Genomic DNA, 26,334 nt, shown 5'->3' on the forward strand with positions numbered 1-26,334 from the left:
TTTTAAATTTTTTTGTCTATTCTTTTCTTTTCTTGACATCCAAACATAGCCTTAGCGCATGGGAAACCCTTCTCACGAGAACACTGTGGCCTATGGAATAGTTGTTGACACTTGACGGATGTTGGTTATGAGGGTGGGACGTTGTTTTTGTCCATAGACATCGAGGTTGAACCCCTACTACCACTACTCTTGTTCGCGAACTCCTAACACTGTCGATTGACATATTGGAATCCTCACTAAGTTTCTCATAAAATCATTGTGTTAAAGTCATGAAAGTTGTTTGGATTGTTGCTATGGCCTCTAATTCCAGTGAATTTAGGAAAATGGATTGGAGGAAGGAAGAGAGAGACAGAGAGACGTGTGCATGGGATGATATGAGAGTAGAAAGAGAGAGAGAGAGTAACAATAATAATATGGGGAAAAAAAACCTTAAGGAGGCAAAATGACCTCATGAAATGATAAAATCCTGCCCCTATTGATGTATCTTTGGTGAGGGTCATTATGTACACAACTTTACCTTTGCTTTTGTAGAGAGGCTATTTCCAGCACCAAGATCCGTCCTCTGTGGGGGAAGTTGTTTCCTGCCTAACTCATAGTGGAGGTGAGAGCCAATGAGGGTTCTCCTATCCGTTCAATCAATAGGGACAGAGAAGTCATTTCATGAGAGAGTACGAATACACCCTATGTAGGACATAATCTCCCCCAAAAAAAATCTCCAAAATAACAATCTACAATTCTACAACCACTACCACAGTTTGTACATGGCTGCATCTGTTCATAATTTCTACATGACTAATAAGGGGACACAGAAAGACAAGGTTTAAAATTCGAGATCGGATCAGTTGGATCGATCGATTCAGATCGAAATCAGCCAAGATCAATCTTGATTCTAGCCGATTCATATTGCATTTTTAGGTTGTGTTTGGTACGTATTCTTGGAATTCATTATGGGTTTAGAAAGTGTTCTAAGGTGTGAAAATAGAGAAGAATTGGGTTTCAGAATGTTTTCTGACCAAGAATATATTTCGGGAATGCATGCCAATCACAACCTTAATGTAAGGAGGATCAATCAAGATTGGAATTGGCCGGACTGATCTAAATTCAAACCTCTATTCGCTCTTTAAAACCCTTATAACAAAGCAAGGAAAGTGGGAGTTAGTGTTCTTTACAGGAAAAGAACACTACATGGTTGCGTGGCTCCTATGCCTAAACACAGAAGCGTGCAAAAGTACCATGGTTCCCCCATGGCCCCATGGAAAGGCAGAAATCTCACCCAAAACGATTCTTGTGCGTGCTCTCCCATTGGCCAACGTGCGTATGCAAGCTCTAGAGGCCCAAACAATGATCTCTTTCCCTATTACTTAAGATACAATACGTAAGAAGATCTCATGTGAGGAGGTGTTAAAAAATAGAGGAAATTACACTCCCCTCCCCTGTACTTTGCTTCAATGTCACTCCCCTCCCCTGTATGTTGACTAATGACAATTGTCTCCCCTAAGATTTAAAGATTCTATCAATCGTACCCATTCCGTGAGAAGAACAAAGTTAAGTGATGATCTCAGCCTAAAATATTCATTTAAAGCCCAAACTACCCTTATATAGTGCGATTCCAAAATTGTCCTCCCAATAATAAGAGAACTAAGTGAGATAAGGAAGAAGTACTCTTTCTTCTTCTGCTTCTTCCTCCTGCAACCCCACCTGCACCCACCGCTCCGACTGCAAACCCTTCCCCTACTCCTCCCTCTCTTTCTGAGAAAGCCAGACGGGTTCGACAGAGACAACTTCCATCGCAGGTGATGAGATTCTTTAGAAGTATGCTACTGTGCATCGTACGATGACTTGGAGAAGTTGCAGAGGTTGGTGATGCGCAAAGGATGTTCAGTAGTTGGCATGGGAGGAGTCACCGGAGATATGTTATTGGTAACCTCATCACTTGAGCTCCAGTTCTTCTCGCCATCGGTGGAGACTGCTGGTGGTGGTTCCGGTGGATTATCTTCCAAGAACAACCCAAAAAGGAAAAAAAAAAAAAAAAGGAAGGAAAAAATAGATCATGTGGGAAAGATTTCTCCTATGCAATAACTCTTGAACTGACAAACGGATCTTCATATTTTAGGGCATGGATGCCCCCCTCTGACTACTCCCTTCGATCTTGATATGCAACTAATTCAAACTTGTACCACAAAGTAATTTTCGATCACATATTCTGCTAGCAATAAATCCTGTTTTTTTTTTCCTGAGCAACATTGGATCTACCTATTCTGTACATCGAGCCAAAAAATATGTTTCACAAGCTATAGCCAGTTTGTTTGAATTTGGAAATTATTGACATCAGACCATCAAATCTGTCTGAGGTTTTCTGTGGTTATTGGTCCATTTTACAGTACCACTTAGCGTTGGGCTCCTCTATAGTGCGACAAGGAGTGTAGCGCACCATCCGACGGCCTGTAGTGCTTGGGCACGCAGTCCAACACATAGGGTGGGGTGTTGGGCTGCATGCCCAAACACTACAGGCCTCCTTCGGATGGTGCGCTACACTCCCTGTCACGCTACAGAGGACCTAAATCTACTTGACCATGGTTTGATGTCTTTCTGCCAACTTGTTTTACTGATTTTTAAATCACCCAAATTCTGGGTGGTTTGTTTCAGATTCTAAATATCCTATTGCTACTATATACTATTTCTGCATTAGATTGTTTGCTACGTCGCTTGTGATGTCGTAGACGAGTCTAGGGTCCATTGCTCAGTCGAGATTAAGATGGCCAGAGCCGAAACCGTTGGGTTGGAGACAGTTGTCCACAATGTTGGTTTTATTCATCATTACAGATTGGATTGCTACTAGGCTCCAATCTGGGTGGGCTGATTTGAGTATTGTAGCGGTAGCGCTTGTTAGTTTTTATGGGCTTAATTAATTATACCCTAACCTATTGGTGTGGGTCCATGAACATAAAACCCGATTTAGGACCACTTTAAGGTTAATGTGGATATTTCTACTCCTTTCAATTGTTGGGGTGGACAATGATTAGAATTTTGTATTATAAATAAAAGGTTGGGTCCCGCAGTCTCTTAATTTCATTCATAGTTCTTTCCACCAAGAATTTGAAAGGTGCAAATGAGACAAGAAGATTGTGGAAGATCCGAACTAAGGTTTTGTACGTGTTAATCGTGCAGAAGTTGAACGAGGTCTTCTCCAACATACCAAGGTGCAAGGTACACACTGTTTATCCCATATTCTTTATTCAATTATATTCTAGTTTGTTGTATGGAACTTGTTTAGGGTTTCACGAAAACCCAAGGATATGTTAACACCGCTTGCATGGGGACAAGCGAAAGTACCAAAGAGAATCCCAATATTGAATTAGGTTTTGTGAGTATCGGAATCTAAGCCGTAGCTCCAAAAGCTGAGGTATCTAGAAATGAGAGTAATATTGTCTTTTTATTTGTATTTCTAACATCGTCAGCCAATATGAATATGGTTGATAGAATCTTTAAATCTTAGGGAGGGGAGTGGAGTGACATTGAACCAAAGTATAGCGATGGGAGTGTAATTTCATCTACAAAATAAAAACCGTCGGATACGTTAGAATGTAGGAGAGGTGCTGATTCTACGGCTACCAAAATTTCATTCAACGGTTCAACCTAACGTTGGAATCTCTTTGGCCCCACTTGTACAACCAAATAATAAAAAGGAGATAAAAGTAGGGTTCGTCCTTTTTTCATTTTTCATTGGGTTCGTCCAAAATCGATTAAAATCAGAAGTTTAGTTTGTTTCCAGAAATAAGCAAAAAATAACGGATAAAGTCGATAGTACGTTAAAAAAAAAGGACAATTTTGGGAGTTGGGAATCGTGGGACAGCATTGCAACTTTGGACAGGAAGACGAGCATACGCGTCTTCCACTGTTGTCCGTTCTCTCTCTCGATTTTCTGAAAATTGAAACATAGTCCATCAAAACAAACGGAAACAGAGGATCGATATTTGGGTTTCAGATACTCGAGGTTAATCTAGTGTTGATCCTTCTTTTGCCTGCTAGCATTTTGATCCTGTAAGTCTTTCTACTTCATCCCTGTTTTATTTTTCTATCTTTGTAATTTTTTTTTTTTATAATCTTCCATCCTTGTATGTTGGATGAAGGAAATTTTCAACAGGAAAGTTTCACTTTTTATCCTTAAGAATTTTCTTCGGGTAATTAGATTACGGTTTTCTATTGATTGAGGTGTATCATGGATGAGATATTGGATTAGGGTTTTGGGGATCTACTTGGTGCGAGGATTACTGCAATTTATGTTTTTCTGTCAAGGGGATTTTTATTTGTTTGATTTTTTTTTTAGGGGGGGGTTGTTTGTCTGCCCTCAGTTTGGTAATGCCCTCGGAAGTAATTAACGAGCCCTTTGTTCATCGAGACGCAAATTTGATTCATTTAAGTTGAACTCGTAAACGTCTGTTTTTTTTGGGGGGTTGGGGGTGGGGTGGGGTGGGGGGGGGTTGGTTGAGCGTGGTGCGGCGGTTTTTGGTTTCTCGAACTGGATACTTGTATGGTAATTTAAAAACAACCCATGTTGTTCATCGTTCTCACTTCATGATAGTCCTGAGAGGGATCACCAATGCAGGAATGTCAAATAAGAATAAGAGGGGTTAAATTATAGAGGAGTGCAATAGAGTGAACCTTGGGGTAGCCTAATTGGTGAGGAAAAAACCCCTGGGAAGGGTACTGTAATGGCCTGAGATGGTTTTCTTTACCAACAGTTATTCCATTCACATGGTATGGTGCGGTGCATGTGTAAGGCACTTAAAGGACAACGGGTACAATTATGCCAAAGATAGATTGAAGAAAACTTGGGAGCAGTAACAAATGACAAAAGGAGAGTAGTTCGATTGAGATGAACTGACATATAAGGTGAAGACCAACAAATGCACTAGTAAGTTGTAAGAAGGAAATATTGTACGAATTCTTTTGGGGAGGGGTGTGAGGGTTGAATATGACCTGGGTTGAAATTCTGAGGAATGAAATAAGTGCTTATGGCAGTAGAGTGGAATGGCAAAACAGAATTTATGCAGCTGATGTCAATTACTTGGGACATTATCTTAGTTGAGTTGAGTGCCAATCTTCCATATCTTCTTCTCTCCCTTTTTGTGCTTACAGCATACATGAAGGCCTATGGTGAGGGATACTCAATGGTGCAGGACATCCTGACTTTTCTTTTTATATTGGTGGAGCCATGGAGGACAAGGATGAGGACCTCCAGTGTCTAGGAAAGCCTTGTCTCTGCTGTGTAGAAGAATCTTTGTGAGTGTCAACTCCATTTTGTTGGGACATCTCCTGTTCACCCTTATTGGCATTGTGATCTCGTTTGATGCTCAGGCAGTCCTTGCCTTCATGAGTGTCTTTCCATCTGAACATGTGTTCTGTTTATTTTGCATCAGCCCTCACATGGCCGGCCTTGATGCAAAAATATTATGAGTTGGCCCAATTTCAGCCTCTTAAAATTTGATCTTTTGAGGTTTTAAACTGAAAGACTCTTCAAGCTATTCTGTTTTTGCATCTATCTTGAGTCTGTAGAATCATGATATCTTTCGCTTGATGTCTGATAGTAGGCATTTATGTGTGAACTCTACCTTCTAAGATTTAGGTGGTGTCTATATTTTTAAGCTTTGTAACTTTTGCAGGTTATTGCTGCCCTGGAGGATTTAGCGGGGACTCATACTATCTGTACCTGGACTATCTGATACTCTTACCTAGGGAAGTTTTTTAATCACTTCAACGATGAGTTTTGTTTTCAGAGGAACTAGAGCAGATATAGAAAGCGGATTTGCAGGTTTTATTCCTGAACGGCGTTCTGTGGTATGTTTATTGTCATATTTGACCCCATAAATCCTGTAGTATCTGAAGGTTATTGGGAAGTTTGTTTGATTGTATAGGGTTGAGACTGTTTACATTCTATAAATATTGAATCCTCTCTCTCTCTCTCTCTCTCAGCGTGTTCATGCAGCTCGGCCAGTTAATACGAATTCAATGGCTTTTCTTGTTACAGGTGGTTTTTTTTAAAAAAAAATTAATTAATTTCCTTGTTCTTGGCACTATCTTTTGTTCTTTTTCTTTGTGTTTTCATTATGACGGATCTCTAATCAATGTTCTTCCTTTTTCTTTTTTTTTCCACCAGTTCTACTATTGTTCATGATACTAAATTCACACCAAATGTCACCAAACTTTCTGGTATTACCTACTATTCTTTGAGCATGTTCTGGTTTCTGATTATTGTTTGTTGTTGTGTACAAATAAGTGAAGAAGTTTTTCTTAAATTCTTATTTTGCAGCTCTGGCTATTTCTGGGTGTCTTTTTAATGGCTACTAGCCTTAGGATGTATGCAACTTGTCAACAACTTCAGGCTCAGGCGCAGGCTCATGCTGCTGTAGCCAGTGGTCTGCTTGGTCATACTGAACTGAGGTTGCATATGCCACCATCCATAGCCTTGGCAACAAGAGGGCGTCTGCAAGGCCTCAGGCTCCAGCTTGCACTTCTTGACCGTGAATTTGATGACCTGGGTATGTCACTTTTCCTAGACTCTATTCCAAATACTTATAACTTATATGCCATTTTTGCTAAACCAAAAATGGCAGTCTTAATATTCGAAATGAAAATGTTGACCTAGGATGCATTTACTTAGCCATTTCCATTTGGAGAGGTTACTATTACATGGGAATGACATAGCTTTTATGCCTTGTAGATTATGAAACTTTGAGAGCATTGGATTCTGACAATGCGTCCACAGCTGCTTCAATGAGTGAGGAAGAGATAAATGCACTTCCCGTTCACAAGTACAAGGTCACTGGTATACAGAGGTAAGTTAGAAGATTTGGTTTGCATTATCTTCTAGATCAGGTGCTCCTTGTCTTGGTAGCATACTTGAATAAAGTGTTTAGATTTTTGAGTTCTACAATAATGCTAATTTGTGTTTTATATAGTTGGGCATGGGACCAAGTGGTAATGGGTTCGAGTCTCTAGAAACATCCTCGCCGCGAAGCGGGGGTAAGGCTGCGTACATTATGACCCTCCCTAGACCCCTCAGTGGCGGGAGCCTCGTGTACTGTATTACGCCCTTATAGTTGGGCATGGAAGGAAAATGTCATATATACCTGGTAGAAAATCTGTAACTTCTAAGAATGGTCTGACTTGAATTTGATTTTGTTAACAGTGATGGCTCCTCCATGCAACAGGCATCATCTTCATCAACAACCGAGGTACTTATGCTTCATATGTGTTGGGTAGCATTTTGTTTGATATATCTTCTCCTATGCAATCGTAGAAACCTTTCTTTTGTTCATTGCTTAGTTGGACAATTTCCATGTACTCTAGTAGGGTGCTGCTTTTGCCGGACTAGGTTGAGCAATTGATGAAATCTTGAATTGGGAAGCCCAAGGGCCAGCCTGATGTAGCAAATTTAAGCCTAAATTTCTGTCCCGCCAGCATTGGTTGCTTAACTATTCTCTGAGGCCAGGTTTTTAAGTTCGGAGGATTGGGAGCAGAATTTGGTAAAATTTGCCGAAATTGATAGAAATGTTCTTTTTGTGCCCTAAACGGGGAATTTTTTAATGAAATTACAGGAACTGCTAGTTAAGCAAAAATAAATGTTTGAATCATTAGATTGGAAAAATAAAAACCCAAAGTGGTAATTTGGCTTTGGACCCAATGTTTTTAGTGTATAGTGTAGCCTATTGTACCCTTTACCTTATATGACATATTCTAAACATAATTTAGGTCTAGAACTAACAACATTCAAGCAAAACAATTGAAATATGCATTAGAATGGAAGACCATAAATAATAAGTATAAATTGCCAATTGTTTGAAATACAATATTCCAATTTTCCAACTACATGAACTTGTGATTGGCCTACATCGTCTAACATATAAATAATTGAACCCCAACCAATATATATTGACCCAATTTTTTTATAAAAATTGTTTCAAGAAATTCCCTAATTTCAACAACGTAGCAAATCAATGTTAAACACTTGATTCATGTACATTGGATGTTTATATCATGATGATTAAGTTCTGTTTATCATGCAATTCAACAAAGGAAACACAGTAAATTTAAAGAATATGAAGGAATTTGGGGGTTTGCTTTCAAACTCAAAATTTGGGGAAATTCGGGCAAATGATGCTTCAAATTCACCCAGTTGCAAAGGATGCATCAAAATCGATGTCCAAGCCTTGATTCAGCAGCAAATATAAGGTTTTGGGCAGAAAATGGATTTCCTAAGCAATTCGGTGGTTTCGCAGAAAAAAGGAGTGAACTGCGTTGAAGTCCTTTGAAATCATTGTGACAACAGATTTCTTTGGGTTTAAGGTTTAAGGACCTGTAGAAAAGGGAACATGCATGATGTGGCACATTGTCTCATGTTTGGAGGGCCAGGATCAACTACTTAATGGACCTTGCCCTATGGATTGCTCCCTCCAATGAATTATGCACAGCAGATATTTACTTGTATGTGTAGATCGGCATGCAGCAATTTTCCTCTCACCATTCTAATAAGTAAAGTCATATTTGCTATTATTATGCAGAATTAACCTTGCTAATCTCTTAGATGGGATTCATATCAAGCCATCATGGTGTACCCTAATACTCTGAGCATGAGACATGTGGTACATGAAGAGACTGTTAGGTTGACCAGTAGCCCAAGACCCCAGATTCCAGAACCACCACAAATCGTCGTCTAAACCTTATCCAATTCCCTACTAATTGGGTTGGTTTCTGCTAAATCATGAGTCTTCATGTCTAATCACCCATTACACATTCCTTTTGGCCTTTGTTTTGTCCTTGGTTCTCTAAATATCTCCTCATTGATGTTCTTTGTTGCAGTAGACTGACTTGACTTCATTTTCACATATGACCTTGACTATATTCTACTTTGGATTCATGTATCTCAAATATCGATGGTATGCCCATGGAAAAATTATCTTGCTTTGTGTGTGTTATTCACAATGGAAATATAGGGAACTTTGTTTATGAAAGGTTTGTAATGTAGTTGTAGATTGGTAGTAGACCAACTAGGAGCCAGTAAACCAGGATCTGTTATGAACAGGTGAATTGGCTAGGTCAAAATAGGGTTTTTGGTGAAATTAGGGTTAGGGTTTGGATCGAATGCTATAGGGGCAGGTGTGGAGAGTTTGAACTAAAAAAGGCGGGATTTTGCTGGCTGGTTTGGTCTGGGCAGAATTTAGGTTATGGGAATGTTGTTCAGTGATGGAGGGATGTTGTGGTTTGAATGGGGTAATGGGAAAACAGCTTGGTTCGAGTATTCCAATTGGGCAAGAGAATACTTGATCCAATTATATTTAGGTGTTGATAGCTGGAGGGTTTGTTAAGAATTTTGGGAGATGGGATGGTTTCAAGAGATGAGTGGGAAAATTAGGGTTTTGGGGTGGTTTGGAGGATTAGGAGAAGAATGGGTATTGATGGGATGATTCAAACTTACTGTTGTTGCAAGGGCAGCTCAGTTGGTTAGAGGATCTTGAATAATTCTTGACTTTTGATTTTGAAATTGAAGGAGATCTTCAAAGAACTTGAAGGAGAGCTTCAAAAGAACCACCCGGGCTTCACACCGCACGGTGTCAATTGGATCAAACACCAATCCCACCAACGAACCACTCGAGCTTCCCACTGCAAGGTGTCAATCGGATCAAACACTGATCCCACCAGCCTTGATCAAACACAAGACAAAAATCTTCAATGGAGAAGAAGAGCAGCAAAAGCTTTCATTAATTTCAAAATTCGTGTTCAATGTTTTCCCCCCTTACAACCTTATATAAAAGACTAAAAAATAGACTCCTACACTAAAAAAGAAAGGTCTAACTCAATCCTTAACCTATTAGGTAACTTAAATTGACTAGGAAACTGAAATAGACTCAAAACATAGTCCTAATCCAGCCCAACTTAAATACTTAAAAAAAAACTACTAAAATCACTTAAATTGAACCATTGGTTGAACCGGTGCAATATATGAACAAAAATACCAAAATAAAACTAAGTATGTAACTAAAACAACTAATACCATTTGCAAACTTAGTACCCATATTTAGGCCTATGCAAGTGGCCTATTACATAGAAAACCCATGGGATTAAAGGCCCAACATGTATATTACCCAACCCTAGACTTATTTCTAGGGAAAGAAGCCCAATTTGGTGATAAACCTGCATCAGCTAGTTTTTAAATCTGTTGGTGCAACGGTTAAGTTGTGTTATTGCAACTTGTTGGTAGCGGCTTCTAAACTTGGAAACAGCCTCTCTTGTGAAGCAGAGGGTAAGGCTGCGTACATTTGCCTCTCCCAGACCCTACTGTAGTGGGAGCCTCGTGCACTGGGTTGCTCTTTTTTTTTTTCCTGTTTATGAAAGGTTCATTATTGCTCTAGTGGAATGATCCTGCAAAAGGTGCTAGCGAATGGAAGACAATTTACTATAAAACCATGCTGCCTTTTCTCGAGAAGTCAGAATATTACTGGACTTTTAAATCAAAAAGTTTATGCTCGTGTGCCCGTCTAGTGCATGGAGAGGAGGTTTATTCTTTTGTTGTCGCTCACATATTCAGCGACCCGTCTTTGTGTGTTAGATGTTTTGTGTTATATTTTCTCCTTGTGGTGCCCCTTAATCAGGGGTTGGTTAATCGAGGTTAAACCCAAGTCCAACCTAAGAACTAAACTATCTTCTTCAACTCGATCCAACTCTATACTAATGGCCTTACCATAATGCAATAAGTTTTGGACTCGAACTTGCTAGACTTGGATTACAATATCATATATGCTAAAAGCTTGAAATCAATCGGAGGGCATTATTAAGAGTTGGGAAAGTTTCTATCACTCCTATAAACTTACCCTATATTTACTCAAACTCCCCCACCAAAGTCATCTTTTTTGATTCCCCTAGAAAAGCAAACTTTCACTTCGCTTTATCCCTTGCTAATTCTAAATCCCTGAATTACCCCTGCTCCCCTCTGCTCTCACAGCCATCGCCAGTGGCACCCTCAATCGTGCAACCTCTCTTTGGCATCTCCCCCCACCCTTTGCTCCGACACTTCTCACCCCCACCTACCACTATACTGTGAGTCATCTCCCTCTGCAAGTCCCATCTCACCCCCTTCTCTGCAACTCCCTACCCCACTCCCCTTTCCACAACCTCTGCCCCACCCCCTCTACACAACTCCTACCCCAACAACAACAACAACAACAACAACAAGGTCTTATCCCAACTAAATGGGGTTGGCCACATGGATCCAGTTAGATTTTAGGTTATGTAATTAAGAAGGGGAGCAGAAGAAGGGGAGAAGAAGAAGTGGAAGAAAGAAGAAGAAGAAGAAGGAGACAAGAGGGAAGAGAGAGGAGGCTAGATCGATTGTAATGTGTTGTGTTGGAGTGTCTTCTCCACACAGCTATATTACTTCATTAATAATGATCAGCATATTACATCCACCTCCCTAGGGAGGTAAAAAAGGGAAAAAGAAGAAAATACATAATAGGACGCTAGAACTTAAGCAGTTTCTAAAATACTCTTAGACCAAAACATCCAATAGCTCTAACAAATCCTTGCTCTCCAATCAGTTCTATTCGATGTCATTTCTGATACGAGGCCTAAGCTATGCATGTCTTTCCTCACCACTTCTTCGATGGTTAATTTAGGCCTGCCCCTAGATCTTTTAGCACCTTCAATCTGAATCAAAACACTCCTCCGTACTGGAGTGTCCTAAGGCCTTCATTGAACATGGTTGTGCCACCTCAAACGGCTCTCACGTAGCTTATCATGAATCGAAGCTACTCCCAACTCAGTTTTAATATGGTTGTTCCTTACTTTATCCTTCCTAGTCTTGCCACACATCCATCTCAACATCCTCATATCCGCTACACTTAGCTTATTTATATGACGCTTCTTAACTGCCCAACATTCCGCACCATACATCATAGCCGGTCGAATGACCATCTTATAAAATTTTCTTTTAAGCTTTAAAGGGATATGTTGATCACACAACACTCCGGACGCAACTCTCCACTTCATCCATTCTATTTTAATCCTTTGGGCAATATCATCCTCTATATCACCTTTTTTTATTTATGTTGAGCCCAGATATCTCAAATAATCACTTTATGGAATCTACATCCCGTTAATATTCACCACCTCATCATTTGTTCTAGTGTGGCTAAGGTTACATATCATGTATTCCATCTTTGTTTTACTTATTTGAAGACCCTTTGATTCCAAGGTTGATCCATAACTCCAACTTGGCGTTAATCCTTGCTTTAGTCTCATCCACCAATACAATATCACCAGCAAAAAGCATACACCAAGAACCTCATCTTGTATACCTCTGGTTAAATCATCCATGATAAGTGCAAAGGGCTTAAGGCTGATCCTTGGTGTTCCCCATTGTAATTGGGAATTCACTACCTTGACCCCCCCATAGTCCTTACGCTAGTCACCACACCATTGTACATATCTTTAATTATATCCACATATTTACATCACACCCTTCCCTTCTCTAGAATATGCTGTATAACTCTCTAGGCATAAAGAACATCCAATAATGGCACCGCAAAGAACAAGAAGAAGACAGTATGCCACGTCGTTGGCAGCCGATCAGTTCCAGATCACCTCTGATAAAGAGTAACAAAGGGCATGGGATAATATTTCATGCCCAGAGATAACATGCACACCACATTCTCCCTCCAACCCATTTGAGCTGCTACTTGGGCCCTAGCCAGATTGCTCATCACTGATAGCAGGCTCTTGGGGTTGGTCATCCCCAGTAAGAAGTGCTTCCCTTTGGTGAACCACTGACAATAGATCTTGACGTCAAGCACAATAATAAGCAACACGAACACCACCAAAGGATGAGATAGTAAACGGTTCTTGGGGCGATGAAGGGAGCAGATTGTAGGAAGGGAGAAGCCATGATATCCAGGGAGCAAAGAAGTAGTTGATTCTGATGTGGCAAAGGAGCTCTAAAGAGACGGAATAACCAATTGAATATCCTCCAAAAAATGGGGGATGGGGAAAAAGGTCAGCTTATAATTTGAGGTTCTACAGGTGATGTTAAAGGTGTCGAGCTTGAAATCCCTAGCAAAGCTGAATCTCCCATCATGATAGCAGTCTCATGGGGTTGGTCATCCTCGATAAGAAGCGCTTCCCTTTGGTGAACTCTGACTATAGATCTTGACGTTGAGCATGATAACAGGCAACACGACCACCACCAAAGTATGAGATAGTAAACGGCTCTTGGGGCAACGAAGGGATCAGATTGTAGGAGAAGCCATGAAATCCACAGAGCAAAGATGTAGTTGATTCCGATGTGGCCAAGGAACTCAGAAGAGATGAAATAACCAATTGAATATCCTCTGAAAAATGGGGGATGGGGAAAAACGTCAGCTTATTACTTGAGTTTATACAGGTGACGTTAAAGGTGCCAAGCTTGAAATTCCTAGCGAAGCTGAATCTCCCTGAACTTGAAGCAATGGATTTTCAATCACAAATTTGAAACTCTTCCTTCTCCAAGCCTGACTCACCTGCTAAATCGAGGTATGAACCCAACGCAGATCCCCCGCATCGGAGAAGATAATTTTATTCTTGCCCATGCCTCCCCACATTGTTTCTCCCAATTGGTGGGGTGTCTCCTCTAGTGGTCGACCTTGACCATTTTGAAGTAGAACCAGTAGTGGAGCAGGTAGAGCATGGAGAGGAGTAGGAGTGCGAGGAGGGCGAGAGACCAGAGGGAGATGGTGATGATGGAGGGGACCATGCAGAGGAGGCATTGAAGAGCGTTAGAGTGGGAGGTGGGCTCTCCTAGGGCCTTCTAGGGAAAGGCCGGGTTGTACAGTGAGCGGCTGATCCTGAAGTAGCCGATGTGGATCTTTGTTAAGATGAACAATGAAGATGGAGATGGAGATTGCTTCTTTCCAGTGATGACAAGGTGAGATTACCACGTGCTTATGTGATGACAACAGATGCATTCAATGCCAGCTCGATATGTTCTTGTGATTTGTTGTTGTTGCTCTACTCTCCTCCGTTATGTTACTGTGTAAAGCGTAAGTGGTAGGAAACTGAATGGCCTGGTTTTGAATTTCTTAAACCAAGTCTTTTTCTAGTCTGTTGAGATTTATGTGTATAGTGTTGTTCTCTCAACAACTAGTCTTGTCTCCTTATATATAGGGAGAGAGGGACTTGGGAGGCATTTAACGTTTTAGTCTGGGACGGTGGTTGTGAGATGAGACGAGCATGGCACATTATTTGGTGTAGGTAGTGTCATGGAAAGCGGGAATGGCATATTATCTAGTGTTCTTTATGGGGCAGGAGGTGCATAGAGGGGTGGCTCATGGTAGAGGGGAAGGTAGGGGTCTTGAGAGATGGTGGCATGCTGGAGGGTGCGGGGTGATGCCAGGGAGAGACTGCGGGAGTAGGGTGCCACCGGAGGGGGCTCTGGGAGGGGAAGGGAGAGGAGCAGGGGTAATGTAAGGATTTAGAATTAGCAGGGGAGAAAGAATTAAAAGTTTGATTTTTCTGAGGGAATCAGAAAACAAACTTTGAGTAGGGGAGTTTAAGCAAATATAGGGCAAGTATAGGGGAGTTATATAAATTTTCCCTTAATAGTCTTATCTATCCACATATGCTAATGCAATACCAGGCCTGAAGTTAGGAATCTAACATAGGATGGAGAAAAATTGAACCTCTTAAAATCAGAAGGCAAACACCATCATCAACTGAAGATATCGATCAGTGATCAGTCACTGGCAGTGGCTGGTGGTAGAACAGAGAAAGGGAAGGAAGAAACCTATCGCAGGCTAGGATATCCCGCCCAATCTGTCTCTCACAGATCCTTAAGGCCAATGGCAACTTAAAAACTTCAATGATCAAAATCATCCCTGGCTATTGAGCCTTACAAAGTATTTATAGAGCTCAAAATAAAGTCCTAAAACTATGAACTAAAAATCAGATTCCTGTCATGAGTAGGAGTACTTACAATTTTGCTGAATGTAGAAACGACTAACAAAGCAGCATTCCTACTTGAACTAAGAAAAGAAAAAAAAGCAATTTAATTGTGCTAATAAGCTCCCACGTGATACAGGAGCAATTGCTTGGACCAGACTAAACCCGTTGGGGGATCCATATGAAGATGAATCGGGTCCCAACCTTGTTCTGGTTCAGTAGGATATTTAGGATTTATTTTATTTGGGAAATATATGTAATCTTTTATTTTGGGTAGTTATTAGGGAAATTTCCAATTTGAGCATTATTGAGTTTCTATTTTTATTAGTCTAAGTTTTAGGAAGTAATTAGGAATCTTTATTTTTGGGTATTATAAATAGATATGTAACCAACGATTAGAATAGCAGATTTGAATGAATGAATGTTTTGAGTTGTTTTGTTACCAGATTGGTACGAACACGGTTGTGTGACCATATCCCCTTCTCTCTCATAGCTTCTTCCCTCTCCTCTTGCGGTTTCTTCTCTCTTCTTCTATTCTTTTTATTCTCCTCTGTTTGCTAGTACTCTGGTTTATGTTCCTTCTCCTACTGTTACCTTGCAACTTCACTAACTTTTCTGCAACTAAAGATAGTACAGCATATAGGTGAACACATCGATCTCTCTCATACCCTAATCTTTCAACTTGAGAATTGGTGTAGTAGTCATAAATGCTACGGCTATTCAGGTTGTTGCACCTGGGGCTGAAAGACCACCTGGTTTATGAATTTCATAGGCAAGAGTCAGATCTGAACCTTTGTCTACTGCCAGATTTAGTTGCAGATCTGAAATCCTATTCTCCATGTACCAACTGGGCTGTGATTGGATGAGTTCAAGAGGCCTAAGTGTTACGAAGGCCTTGCTTGGAATTTCAGGTTGCCAGGAGCTCTTTCGATTGAGATCTTTCACCCGAACCAGGTCTGGTTCCATGAATTTCTACCGCCCATGTTTGCCAAAGGTTGAAGAAGACTCCCTCATACCACGATACTGATTCTAATTCTTTTTTTTTTTTTTTGGTGAATAAATATATTACCAAACCCCAGGAGGGGGCTGGGGGGAAAAAGAGGGGAGAGGGGAATATACAAAGGGGAGAGAAAGTGGGGGGGGGGGAGAGTAAACACAAAATCAGGCCATCCTTAAGAGGTTGGAGGCCGCAAGAGAGACATGTCTCAGCCCCAGGTAACAACAATATGCCTATTCCTTGGGGAGTCACAAAAAGGTTTATGGGAGCAAAAGGTGAGCTTGGTGGAGACATCAAAAGAGATGGCTTTCCAAATCGAATCAGAGGAACGAGGGAAGGCATAGGTTGAGGGATCTCCAGACCGTGAAGCTATGGCGAGGGGTGAGGCCTTTGAACCAGACAAGGTTGGACCAAGGGACAGGAGGACTGGGGTTACGAACAAAGTTCCAAGCCGAACTATAGCTAAAGTGATTGGTTAGGGAGGGGAGCCAAATTGCCTTGTCCGCAAGGGCTGGGGGGGGGGGGGAGGGGAGAAGGGGGGAGGTTAGGCCAAATCTGGGAGAGGATAGGGATATGGGGGGAGGGGGGGACCAAGAGCCAGAATAGATGATGGAGGAGGGGCAGATTTGGGAATGCTGGAGGAGTAAATTGCTCTAGCTCCAAAGACATTGTAGAGAACTCCTAAGGGGTGCCAGGGGTCAAACCAGAGAGAAGTGGAAGATCCATCAACAATAGTCGTGGAGGTGGCTCTAAGGGCAAGAGGGCGAAAAAGGAGGATCTTGCGCCGGACCCAAGAAGAGTCAGAGCGAATGGGGACAGTCCAGATGGAATTATTTTTGAGAAGATGGGAATAAACCAAGTGGGCCTAGATGGAATCATGCCTAGAGGAAATTTTCCTGATAAGCTTAAGGATTCCGACAGTGTTGGAATCGCCGATGCGGCGAATGCCTAGGCCCCCTTTAGCCTTGGGAAGGCAAATGGTTTTCCAACTTATTGGATGCAAGAATTTGGAGGCTTCTTTCCCTTTTCAAAGGAAGGCACATAAGAGGTTTTCCATGGCCTTGATAGTAGCTTTGGGGATCCCAAATATGCCACACCAGTAGATGTAAGATGATTGAAGAACCAATCTAATGCATTCAAGTCTACCAGCATAGGAGAGGAGCTTGCCTTTCCAAAGCTGAAGCCGCTTTCTGATATTGTCAAGCATGGGGGTGCAATGATGGGAGGAGAGCCTAGCGGGGATAAGAGGAAGGCCCAAGTATTTGACAGGGAGGACACCAATGGAGAAGCCAGTGAGGCGAAGGAGGGTGTCTCTATCAGAGTCAGGGATACCAGTAGGGAAGATTTTGGATTTGAGGAGATTAATGCGGAGGCCAGAGAGATCCTCAAAGAGGCGGAGGGAAGACATGATGGTAGATATAGAGGAGGTGGAAGCCTTTTAGAAGATCATCCGATCATCAGCGAAAGCCAGGTGGGTAAGATTAAGGTGCTTGCATTTGGGAATAGGGGAGATAAGATGGAGATCCGTTTTGGATTGGAGACTCCTGGAGAGGACTTCCAAGGCCAGGGAGAAGAGAAAGGGGGCAGCCTTGGCGAATGCCAACTTTGGAGTGGAAGGACCCAGTAGGGGAACCATTGACCAGAACCGAGAAAGAGGGGGAGGAGATGCAAGCGAAAATCCAGCGGTTGAAGGGAGGTGGAAAGCCCATTTGAGTGAGCACATCAATGATAAAGTCCCAGCGGAGGGAGTTAAAAGCTTTGTGGTGATCAATTTTCATAAGGGTCGCGGGAGAGTGAGATTTTTTATCAAACCCGCGCACAATCTCCGAGCGGAGGATAATATTGTCCGCAATACTTCTGCCAGCGATGAAGGTAGATTGGTTGGGGCTGACAAGGGAAGGGATGACAATCTGAATCCTATTAGCAAGAATCTTTGCAATGAACTTGTAGAGAAGATTGCAAAGCGAGATAGGTCTGAAGTCGGACAGAGAAGAGGCTCCATCTTTTTTAGGGATGAGACAAAGGAAGGTCTGATTGATCTTTGCAAGTTGGCTGGGCTTAAAGAAGAAGCTACGGATAGCTTTGAAGAGGTCTCCTTTGATAGAGTCCCAGCAGCTAAGGAAGAAGCCCATATTGAAGTCATCAGGACCAGGAGCTTTGTTGGATTTGTGGGAGAGGATAGCCTTGGAAATTTCTTCATCAGAGGGGATGGACAGAAGGAAGTCTGTCAATGAGGGGGGGGGGGACAAACTTATTAATGAGGTCAAAGGGGGGAGGGGGGAGGGGTTGAAGGGGGAAGAGAAGGAGGCAACCTCAGCTTTAATGTCAAAGATGGAGGTGAGAGGGGTCCCGTCCTGAGCAAGGAGTAAGGTGATGGAATTGGAGTTCATTCTGGCGTGCAAAGAACGGTGGAAGAAGGCCGTATTGGAGTCTCCAAGCTCCAGCCATTTAATCCTGGATTTTTGGCGCAAAAAACTTTCTTCTTGGAGAGAGAGGGAGAAGAGCTCCTCAGAAAGCTTTTTTCCTTCCAACGCCAGCTCAGGGTTGAGCGGGTCCAATTGGAGGCGGGATTGGACAAGGGCAAGGTCAGACCGGCAAGAGGAGACCCGAGTAGGAATATTGCCATAGGTGGCAAGTTTCCAACTCTTGAGGGTTGCCTTGGTGTGTCGGCAATGAGGGGGAGGGAAGGGCTGAAAACTGGATGGCGCCATGCTGTAAGGATGGTGGGGAGATAAAGGGGATGGGAGGTCCACATATCAAAGAATTTGAAACGCTTGGGACCAAAAGAGGAATAGGACTGAATAAGAAGGTGGCAAGGGCAGTGGTCAGAAAGACCCTGGGAAAGGAAGTTGGCGTGGAAATGAGGAAAGGTGGAGAGCCAGGGTTCATTGATGAGGAGACGATCCAGCTTGCAAGCAATCCGATTGCTACCCACTCTCCGGTTATGCCAAGTGAGGGGGGATCCTGACCATCTAAGGTCATCAATGCCAAGGTCCTCGACGCAATCGTTAAAGTCATTAATAGAAGAGAGATTAAGGGGGAGCCCTCCGATTTTTTCGGATTGAGATCTGACAACATTGAAGTCACCACCCACTCCCCAAGGGAGGGAGTTTAACCCGGATTTAAGGAGAGAGAGATCAGTCCAAAGAGGGACACGATCGGCAGCTTGATTATGGGCATAGACCACAGAGAGGAAGAAGGAAGAGGAGGAGTTGGGGGTGGAGAAGGTGAAGGAGTTGGGAGGAGGAGTGCAAGACAGAGATGAGAATTTTGGAGGGGTCCCAGAGGATCCAAATACGGCCATTAGGGGAATGGTTGTAGTTGGAAAGAAAAGACTAGGAAGGGGCAATGGAGGCAGCAATGCGAGAGGCGTTCTCTTGGAGAACACGGGTTTCCAGAAGAGCGCAAAAGGAAGAGTGGGTGGATTTGATAAGGGATCTAATGTCTTGATGTTTAGCTAGGGAATTGAGGCCCCTAACATTTCAAATGAAACCGGCAGACATAGGGATCTAATGTCTTGATTCTAATTTTTTTAATTGTTTAATTTCCTAATATACCCCTTCCTTTATTACTTATTCCCTCATGTCCCATGCCTTAACTTTGCTTCCAAGTATGTCCTTGCACAATAAATCTAATTCCTATTAGGTCCTATCTTCTTTACCCACCAATTAACCCTTAGAAAATTCTGGTTATTACAAAATTGCCATTGCCTTTCTATTGCTTAAACTTTTGTTTGATCAGTTGGGTCCATACGCAATCCAAGTCGAGTTTCGGAACCCCGGATCAGCATCAACATGACTTGGAGAACTCAGCCAAAGCTGGCTGTTTCAATAGACCCATGAACCTGGTCCACTTGGGGGTCCAGGTGCTTGCTGATTCAAGTTGTCCATTCTGCATCATGTGCTCTGCTGAATAGACAGACGTTCTTTATATTTTTCCACACGGGCGTCTGTGTTGTGTGGATCATGCAGGACAACCAAAGAGACACTAAATCGAAATTGTATTTTAGTATATGCAGAGGATTAAGTATTAGAAGTTATAACAGCAGTTTGAAAGGATTTAGGGATACTATGGAAAAAAGTATTAGGGCAGCAGTTTGATATATCAAATAGTGCTTAAAGAAATCCAAATTTACAATTGGGAAATCAGTAGACGTTTTATGTATGGAGAAAGAAACAGGGATAGATTTCATTAGCTCAATAAACCTATGTATATCTCCCTTACATTACTCAAAGGTCTGGAGGAATCAGTCACCAGGTTTCAATAGAATGGATCGAACTTCAGAATCTGAAAGTAATTCAGAATTTTTTTTTCGCAACTCAACTATTCTGCCTCAGAAAACATGAATACAATGTTTATAGGGGGTATTAACCATCTAGTGCTATCCTGACCAATTAGATTTAAAATCAAATTATGAATCCTATTGCTACTTAATTTAACCAAGGTCTTATCTTCTTGAACTCCTTAATGAAAAACATCCCTCCCTCCTTTCCCTGGACAAATATTCACCTTTTACTTGTGCTAACTTTTAGGCTGAACAAAATTTGCTATGATGCATAATCACATATTAAGATTTAAGAAATGGTTAATTGTGAACATTTCGGAAATTGGTTTTATCACCGATGAAACCAGGGTCAAGGGGCACACACCTATATTTGGTGGCCACATGGTGGAGAAGGGTGACATAGTTGATGTTGTCCAATTGTTAATTGATAATTAATAGAGGAGGTGGGTGTGAGAGCTGGAGGCATGGGGGCCTATGAATCTGGCTGTTTGTGACAGTAGAAGCGGGTGAATGGGGGGATCCGCTATGGCTTTTCAATTTTTGTGAATAGGAATTTGGGTTCGGGAAAATTAGGAAATAAGTGCTTTATTTAGAACCAGGCAGCTGTTGAAAACTTGGTCAATTTGCACTGTTCATAAAATTCCTTGAAAATCAGCTGGTCAGACTAATTTGACCACTAGGACTACTCAGTTTTTTTTTTGTTTTTTTTTTCCTTCAAAATTTAGAGATGAATGATAATAGACCCATCTTCTCATACAACAACAACAACAACAACAACAACCATAGCCTTATCTCAACTAAATGGGGTCGGCTACATGGATCCAATAGATGCTAAGCCAATAAAGGATGCAAGAGAGATAAAAAGGAAAAAAGGAAAATAAGTAAAGGTAGGAGTCGAAGCAATAGTCAAAGCAACATCCTAGGAACATCCCCCTACAAAGGGTCGGCTATACGGATCCTTATCCTCCAAACAACTCTATCCGCAGTCATACTAGGGTCGAGCCCTACCACATGAATATCCTTTCTTACCACTTCACCAATAGTCATCTTAGGCCTGCCCCTACCCCTTTTAGCTCCATTAAGCTGAATCTGGTCACTTTTCCTGCATCCATGGGTCTCCGTTGGACATGACCATACCACCGCAGTCGGCTCTCCCGGAGCTTGTCTTGGATTGGTGCAACTCCCAAACCAGTTCTAATACAATCGTTCCTTACTCTATCTCTCCTGGTCTTGCCGCACATCCACCTCAACATCCTCATCTCGGCTACACTCATCTTATTTATATTATTCTTCTTAACTGCCCAACATTCCGCCCCATAAGTCATAGCTGGTCTTATAACTGTCTTGTAGAATTTTCCTTTAAGTTTAACAGGCATGCATTTGTCACATAACATTCCCGATGCGCCTCTCCACTTCATCCATCCTACTTTACTTCTGTGGAAAACATCATCCTCTATATCACCTTCTTTGTTAATGATTGACCCCAGGTATCGAAAGCGTTCACTTTGTGGTAGCTCTTGCTCCTCAAGTTTCACCACTTCATCCCCCCTCCTGGTCTAACTGAAGTTACACATCATATATTCTGTCTTTGTTCTGCTTAACTTAAACCCTCTTGATTCCAAGCTTGATCTCCATAATTCCAATTTTGCATTAATCCCTTCCACTGTCTCGTCTATCAAAACAATATCATCAGCGAAAAGCATACACCAAGGAACCTCATCTTGAATGTGTCTGGTTAAGTCATCCATGATGAGTGCAAACAGATAAGGGCTTAGAGCTAATCCTTGGTGTAGCCCAATTGTAATTGGGAATTCACTACTTTGGCCCTTTGCAGTTCTGACATTCGTCATCACGCCCTCATACATGTCCTTAATTAAACTTACATAGTTACTTGAGCTCATTCTCTTGTTTAGGACATGCCAAATAAGCTCTCTAGGGACTCTGTCATAGGGCTTTTCTAGGTCTACAAAGATCATATGGAGGTTCCTTTTATTGGCTCTAAAAATTTCCATAAGCCTCCTTAACAAGTAAATAGCTTCTGTCGTGGATCTCCCTGGCATAAAACCAAATTGATTCTCCGAAATATCAGTCTCTCTTCTTATGTAGGCTTCAATGATTTTTTCCCATAGCTTTATGGTATGACTCATTAGTTTTATGCCTCTATAGTTATTGCAGTTCTGAATATCACCTTTATTCTTATAAATCGGGACTACAGTGCTTCTCCTCACTCATCTGGCATTTTCTTTGTACTCAAAATTTTGTTGAACAGCTTGGTTAGCCAAGATACACCCTGTACTCCTAAGCTCTTCCACACTTCAATTGGGATCTCATTCGGTCCCGGTGTTTTACCCATCTTCTCATAGCATCACTTAATTTTCTTAAATGTGGAATCAAGTATTGTAGATGACATTTTCACCAGTAATCTATGCATGCTAACACAATCTCTAATGTTATTGTTATGTTAATTTCGTTTAAGTTTCCTAGTTTTAGTTAATTTGTTATTTTACTGTTATTAAGAATTACCTTTTCTTTTTTTTTTCCATTTAGCCATTTTTTTTCTTTGCAATGAGCCAAGATTTGCTTATTATTAAGCCCTGATTTTATTATTTATTATTCCCTCTATCGCATAAGGGCTGTTCCTTTCGAAAGAGGCTCCAGTTTTGAGGACAGTGGTTAAAAGATTTAAACCCCTGAATTTCCAATATGAAACTTCATTACTTGTCTAAATTCTCAAACTGCTTTATTGTGAAATAGGGTGATAAATAAGAGGGGTACTGTGGTAAACTTCTTGAAAAACCATTACTTAGTTTGAAAAATAACTTAGTAACTTCTTACAATTTTAGTAAAATCATTTATTCATTGTTATTTTTGTAGTTACAGGACTTAATCAAGGTAGTGCTACCTAGAATAACTTTACTCGTCTCTTCTTCTCATTCTTCTCTTTTTATTAGTTTAATTTGTTTTCTAGTTCTTAAATCTGCATTCATTTTTCCTCTACCCATTGTTGAAGTACATTAGTTTTAAGTTTACAATTTCCAAATCTTAGATGGAACTTGTGTAATAACATGCAGGCTGCTCTTTTTTTTTGGTCTTCTTTTCGTGTTCTTTTGGTCTGTCCCTAATTTTTCCCTTCAATCACATTCACTAACTCGTATGTTTTCTCTCCTGTTTGGCCTGTTACTTGTAGGCTAGCCCCTACCACCAACCCCCCACATTATCTCTTCTAAATTCTGTCTTTTCTTTGATGTTTAGAGTGACTGGAATATAATCCCTAGTGGTTACTTAGTTTTCTGTTTTGCCAAACTCTGGAGATCTTTATGCAGCTCTGAATATATGCATATTGATAATACAGCTCCAGTGTTTATTATCAGATCTTGAAATTTGAAATAGAGGTACATATATATGGTGTTTATTCCTATTTTCAGCTATTCTAGTATTAATCTATTTAATGTTTCAGTATCCTCGAAAATAACAGTGGTAATCCCCACTATCATTTCTTGTTTATGTCATTATGCTTCTCGTACAGCTGGATTTGACACGAGATTTATTTCTCAAGTTGTTTTGTTTTCATTTTTCATTAATGGAAGGCGAGGGGGAAAGAAGAGAACCAAATCTAATTGAGGTCTTTTAGAGGCCATTGAATTTTCTCTCTAACACTAACTTGCAGCATGGTTCTTGCATTAGCAGATCAGCTAAGCCACAAATGTGTTTCTCTACTTACAAGCATTCTTGCATTTAAAAAGCAAGTGATCAATTTGGATATCATTGTTTTGTCTAGCAGAAAAAGCAAGACTCTTGCAAGGCAGATGGAAACATCAAGTCTCCAGAAGATGAACTGACATGCAGTGTTTGCCTGGAGCAAGTTAATGTTGGAGAACTAATCCGCAGCTTACCATGCTTGCATCAGGTTCTTCCTCTCCACAACTTTTTTGACAATTAATTTTAATCTTCTACATTCTCTGTGATTCATTCTAACATTTACCTTGACAGTTTTATATTGAATACAGTGCTAACCTTGATTTTCTATATTCTCTTTGAAGTTCCATGCTAACTGCATCGACCCATGGCTGCGGCAGCAAGGCACGTGTCCTGTGTGCAAGTTTAGAGCAGGGTCTGGATGGCAGGATAGTGGAGAGAGTGGAATGGATGCTTCCTACATGGTTTGAAGCACTTGCACACCATTTACATATGTAGCTAATAGATTTACCTTTATACACACACAGGCAAAGGTCAAAAGCTCTGATTTATATTATGTCATTCTCTAGGAATGGTGTGATCTAAGTTTAACAAGGATGTGAAGAAAATGATGAGATACTGGGTTGGTCCCCCCACCCCCCCAAAAAAAAAAAAAAAAATTTAACTTCGAAGTTCTAATGAGAACAGTTTCAGCTATCATGGAACTACATTGTACATGCAGAAAATTCGTTATGAATGTCAATGCCCGATCTGATATTCAACCGATTGTCTGGAGTTGATCAATTTGTGAATCAATAAATCTTTCGCATCCATGTGCAGGCCACCTGCTTATCAACAAACTGAATGTGAAAACATACCCCATTTCTCATGACACAATACTTGGCCTTGCCTTCTTACTATGGTTCCACATGAATCAGAGTTGTGCAATTTCACTTGATGTAAAAATTGCCTTTGGTCTTTTATATCTTTAATCCTTTTAATGCTATCAACTTGCATGACAAATACTTGTAGATTCTGTTACCATTGCCTGATATAATGGCAGAAATTGTTTCATTTCATAAAAACTTATATGAACCTTATGTTTGGATTGTATACTTAGCATGCATTTTCGAAGATAAAAATAGTTAGTTTTGTTTTTCACCTGAGAATGCAAAATTGACCTGGAATGCATACCAAACAGTCTTAATGATTGCTGTCAAAAAGCTTTACCAGGCACTGTGACCCCAGCTGAGTCCATTTTTAAGCATTACTACTTGTCCAATTCAGTGTAAATTCAAAATGAAATGACCTCGTACCAGGCGGCAGCCAAACTCATCCTTGATATATGAAACATACAGTGTATTTAGCTCCTATTCTTTACCTGGAAGAGGTCATTGTTAACGTGGAAGTTCCCATGGGATTTGGAAACACTACTATTTGCAGCCACCAAAGATGCATGGCGAAACTTGTTTAATATTTGCAGCTATTGCCATGGGAATCTTGAGACCATGGTTTTAGGAATCCGTATTAGTTTTGCCAGTTCCGAAACCGATAAGGATATGTTTGCGCTCAAAGATACCAATACCATATCGTAATTTGATTATTTTACCCTCAATCAGTACCGTATCATCGATTCAGTATCGGTATCAGTGTCAGTCGATATAGATATCGGTTAATAAGGCTGATCTGATATGAACTCCTAAAACCCTATTTGTGATTTTTGAGGGTGTAACTGTGTTGTAACTTGTAACCAAAGTGGTGAACTGAGAAACTATAACCTTTTTTTGATTTGCCCTTTATTTTATTTCCAAAAATTAGTAAGTAAAAAATTTGCATTATTTTGTTCAAAATTTCATTGTGACTTTATGAGTTATGGCTCTTCAGGGAACCTGTTGGCATCAAATGCTAGAAGCGTCAAGCAAGGTTTGCAGCAAACAATAGCAAAAGCTATGAACTTTGTGATTGGTTAATGCAAGGAAATCAGGCTGGCTGGCCTTGGGAGTTCTTTTATGTTCTATATTGTCAATTTCTTCTCTTATGATTAAGCTGAATGCAACTATTATTATCAAGAATAAATATGTAATATCTGTGATTAGTAGGCTAGCGCATAAAGCTAGGGAGGATAAGTAAGGATATGTATGGTAACCTTCCAAAAAATGGATTCTGGTGTTTTTTCCTTTTCGGTATAAAGTATAAACTATGAAGAGATTATCTTATTTGGTTAATTTCCCTTTTTTTCATAAAAAAACCCCAATAATAAATTTTTTTTCGATCAATCCTATCGAAGGCCCATAGGCCACTAGGATGGTGCCCAAGAGGGTGGCTAGAGGTGGCGTCCAAGTCCTAACTCAATAAAAGGCAGCCAAGGTTGGGGGTGTGAGGGGGCAAGAGGGAATAACAGGATGTCAATCAT

General features: G+C 40.9%; 1 protein-coding gene across 3 annotated transcripts; it reads left to right on the forward strand.

Moving 5' to 3' along the window:
• The first annotated feature begins 3,844 nt into the window (after window positions 1-3,844).
• On the forward strand, window positions 3,845-24,643 carry LOC122650217 (E3 ubiquitin-protein ligase SDIR1). 3 transcript variants are annotated; one of them, XM_043843559.1, is made up of 9 exons: window positions 3,845-4,041; window positions 5,664-5,838; window positions 5,974-6,028; window positions 6,155-6,210; window positions 6,311-6,539; window positions 6,722-6,836; window positions 7,190-7,235; window positions 24,028-24,153; window positions 24,287-24,643. In XM_043843559.1, the coding sequence occupies exons 2-9, from the start codon at window positions 5,761-5,763 to the stop codon at window positions 24,410-24,412; spliced, it is 831 nt and encodes a 276-aa protein (XP_043699494.1). In that variant the 5' UTR covers window positions 3,845-4,041; window positions 5,664-5,760; the 3' UTR covers window positions 24,413-24,643. The 3 variants fall into 3 exon arrangements, with proteins under 3 accessions (XP_043699494.1, XP_043699496.1, XP_043699495.1); XM_043843561.1 differs by having other exon boundaries at window positions 3,846-4,041; window positions 6,158-6,210; XM_043843560.1 differs by lacking the exon at window positions 3,845-4,041 and adding an exon at window positions 5,266-5,283.
• Window positions 24,644-26,334: the final 1,691 nt, after the last annotated feature.

This window comes from Telopea speciosissima, chromosome 2, assembly GCF_018873765.1.
Source record: "Telopea speciosissima isolate NSW1024214 ecotype Mountain lineage chromosome 2, Tspe_v1, whole genome shotgun sequence".
NCBI lineage: Eukaryota > Viridiplantae > Streptophyta > Magnoliopsida > Proteales > Proteaceae > Telopea > Telopea speciosissima.

Excerpts from the sequence above, each read along its gene's own strand:
- LOC122650217 (XM_043843559.1), top strand. The coding sequence starts at position 5,761 with ATGAGTTTTGTTTTCAGAGGAACTAGAGCAGATATAGAAAGCGGATTT. Across the intron at positions 6,211-6,310 it reads AAATGTCACCAAACTTTCTG|CTCTGGCTATTTCTGGGTGT; the intron begins GTATTACCTACT and ends CTTATTTTGCAG. Across the intron at positions 24,154-24,286 it reads GCTTACCATGCTTGCATCAG|TTCCATGCTAACTGCATCGA; the intron begins GTTCTTCCTCTC and ends TTCTCTTTGAAG.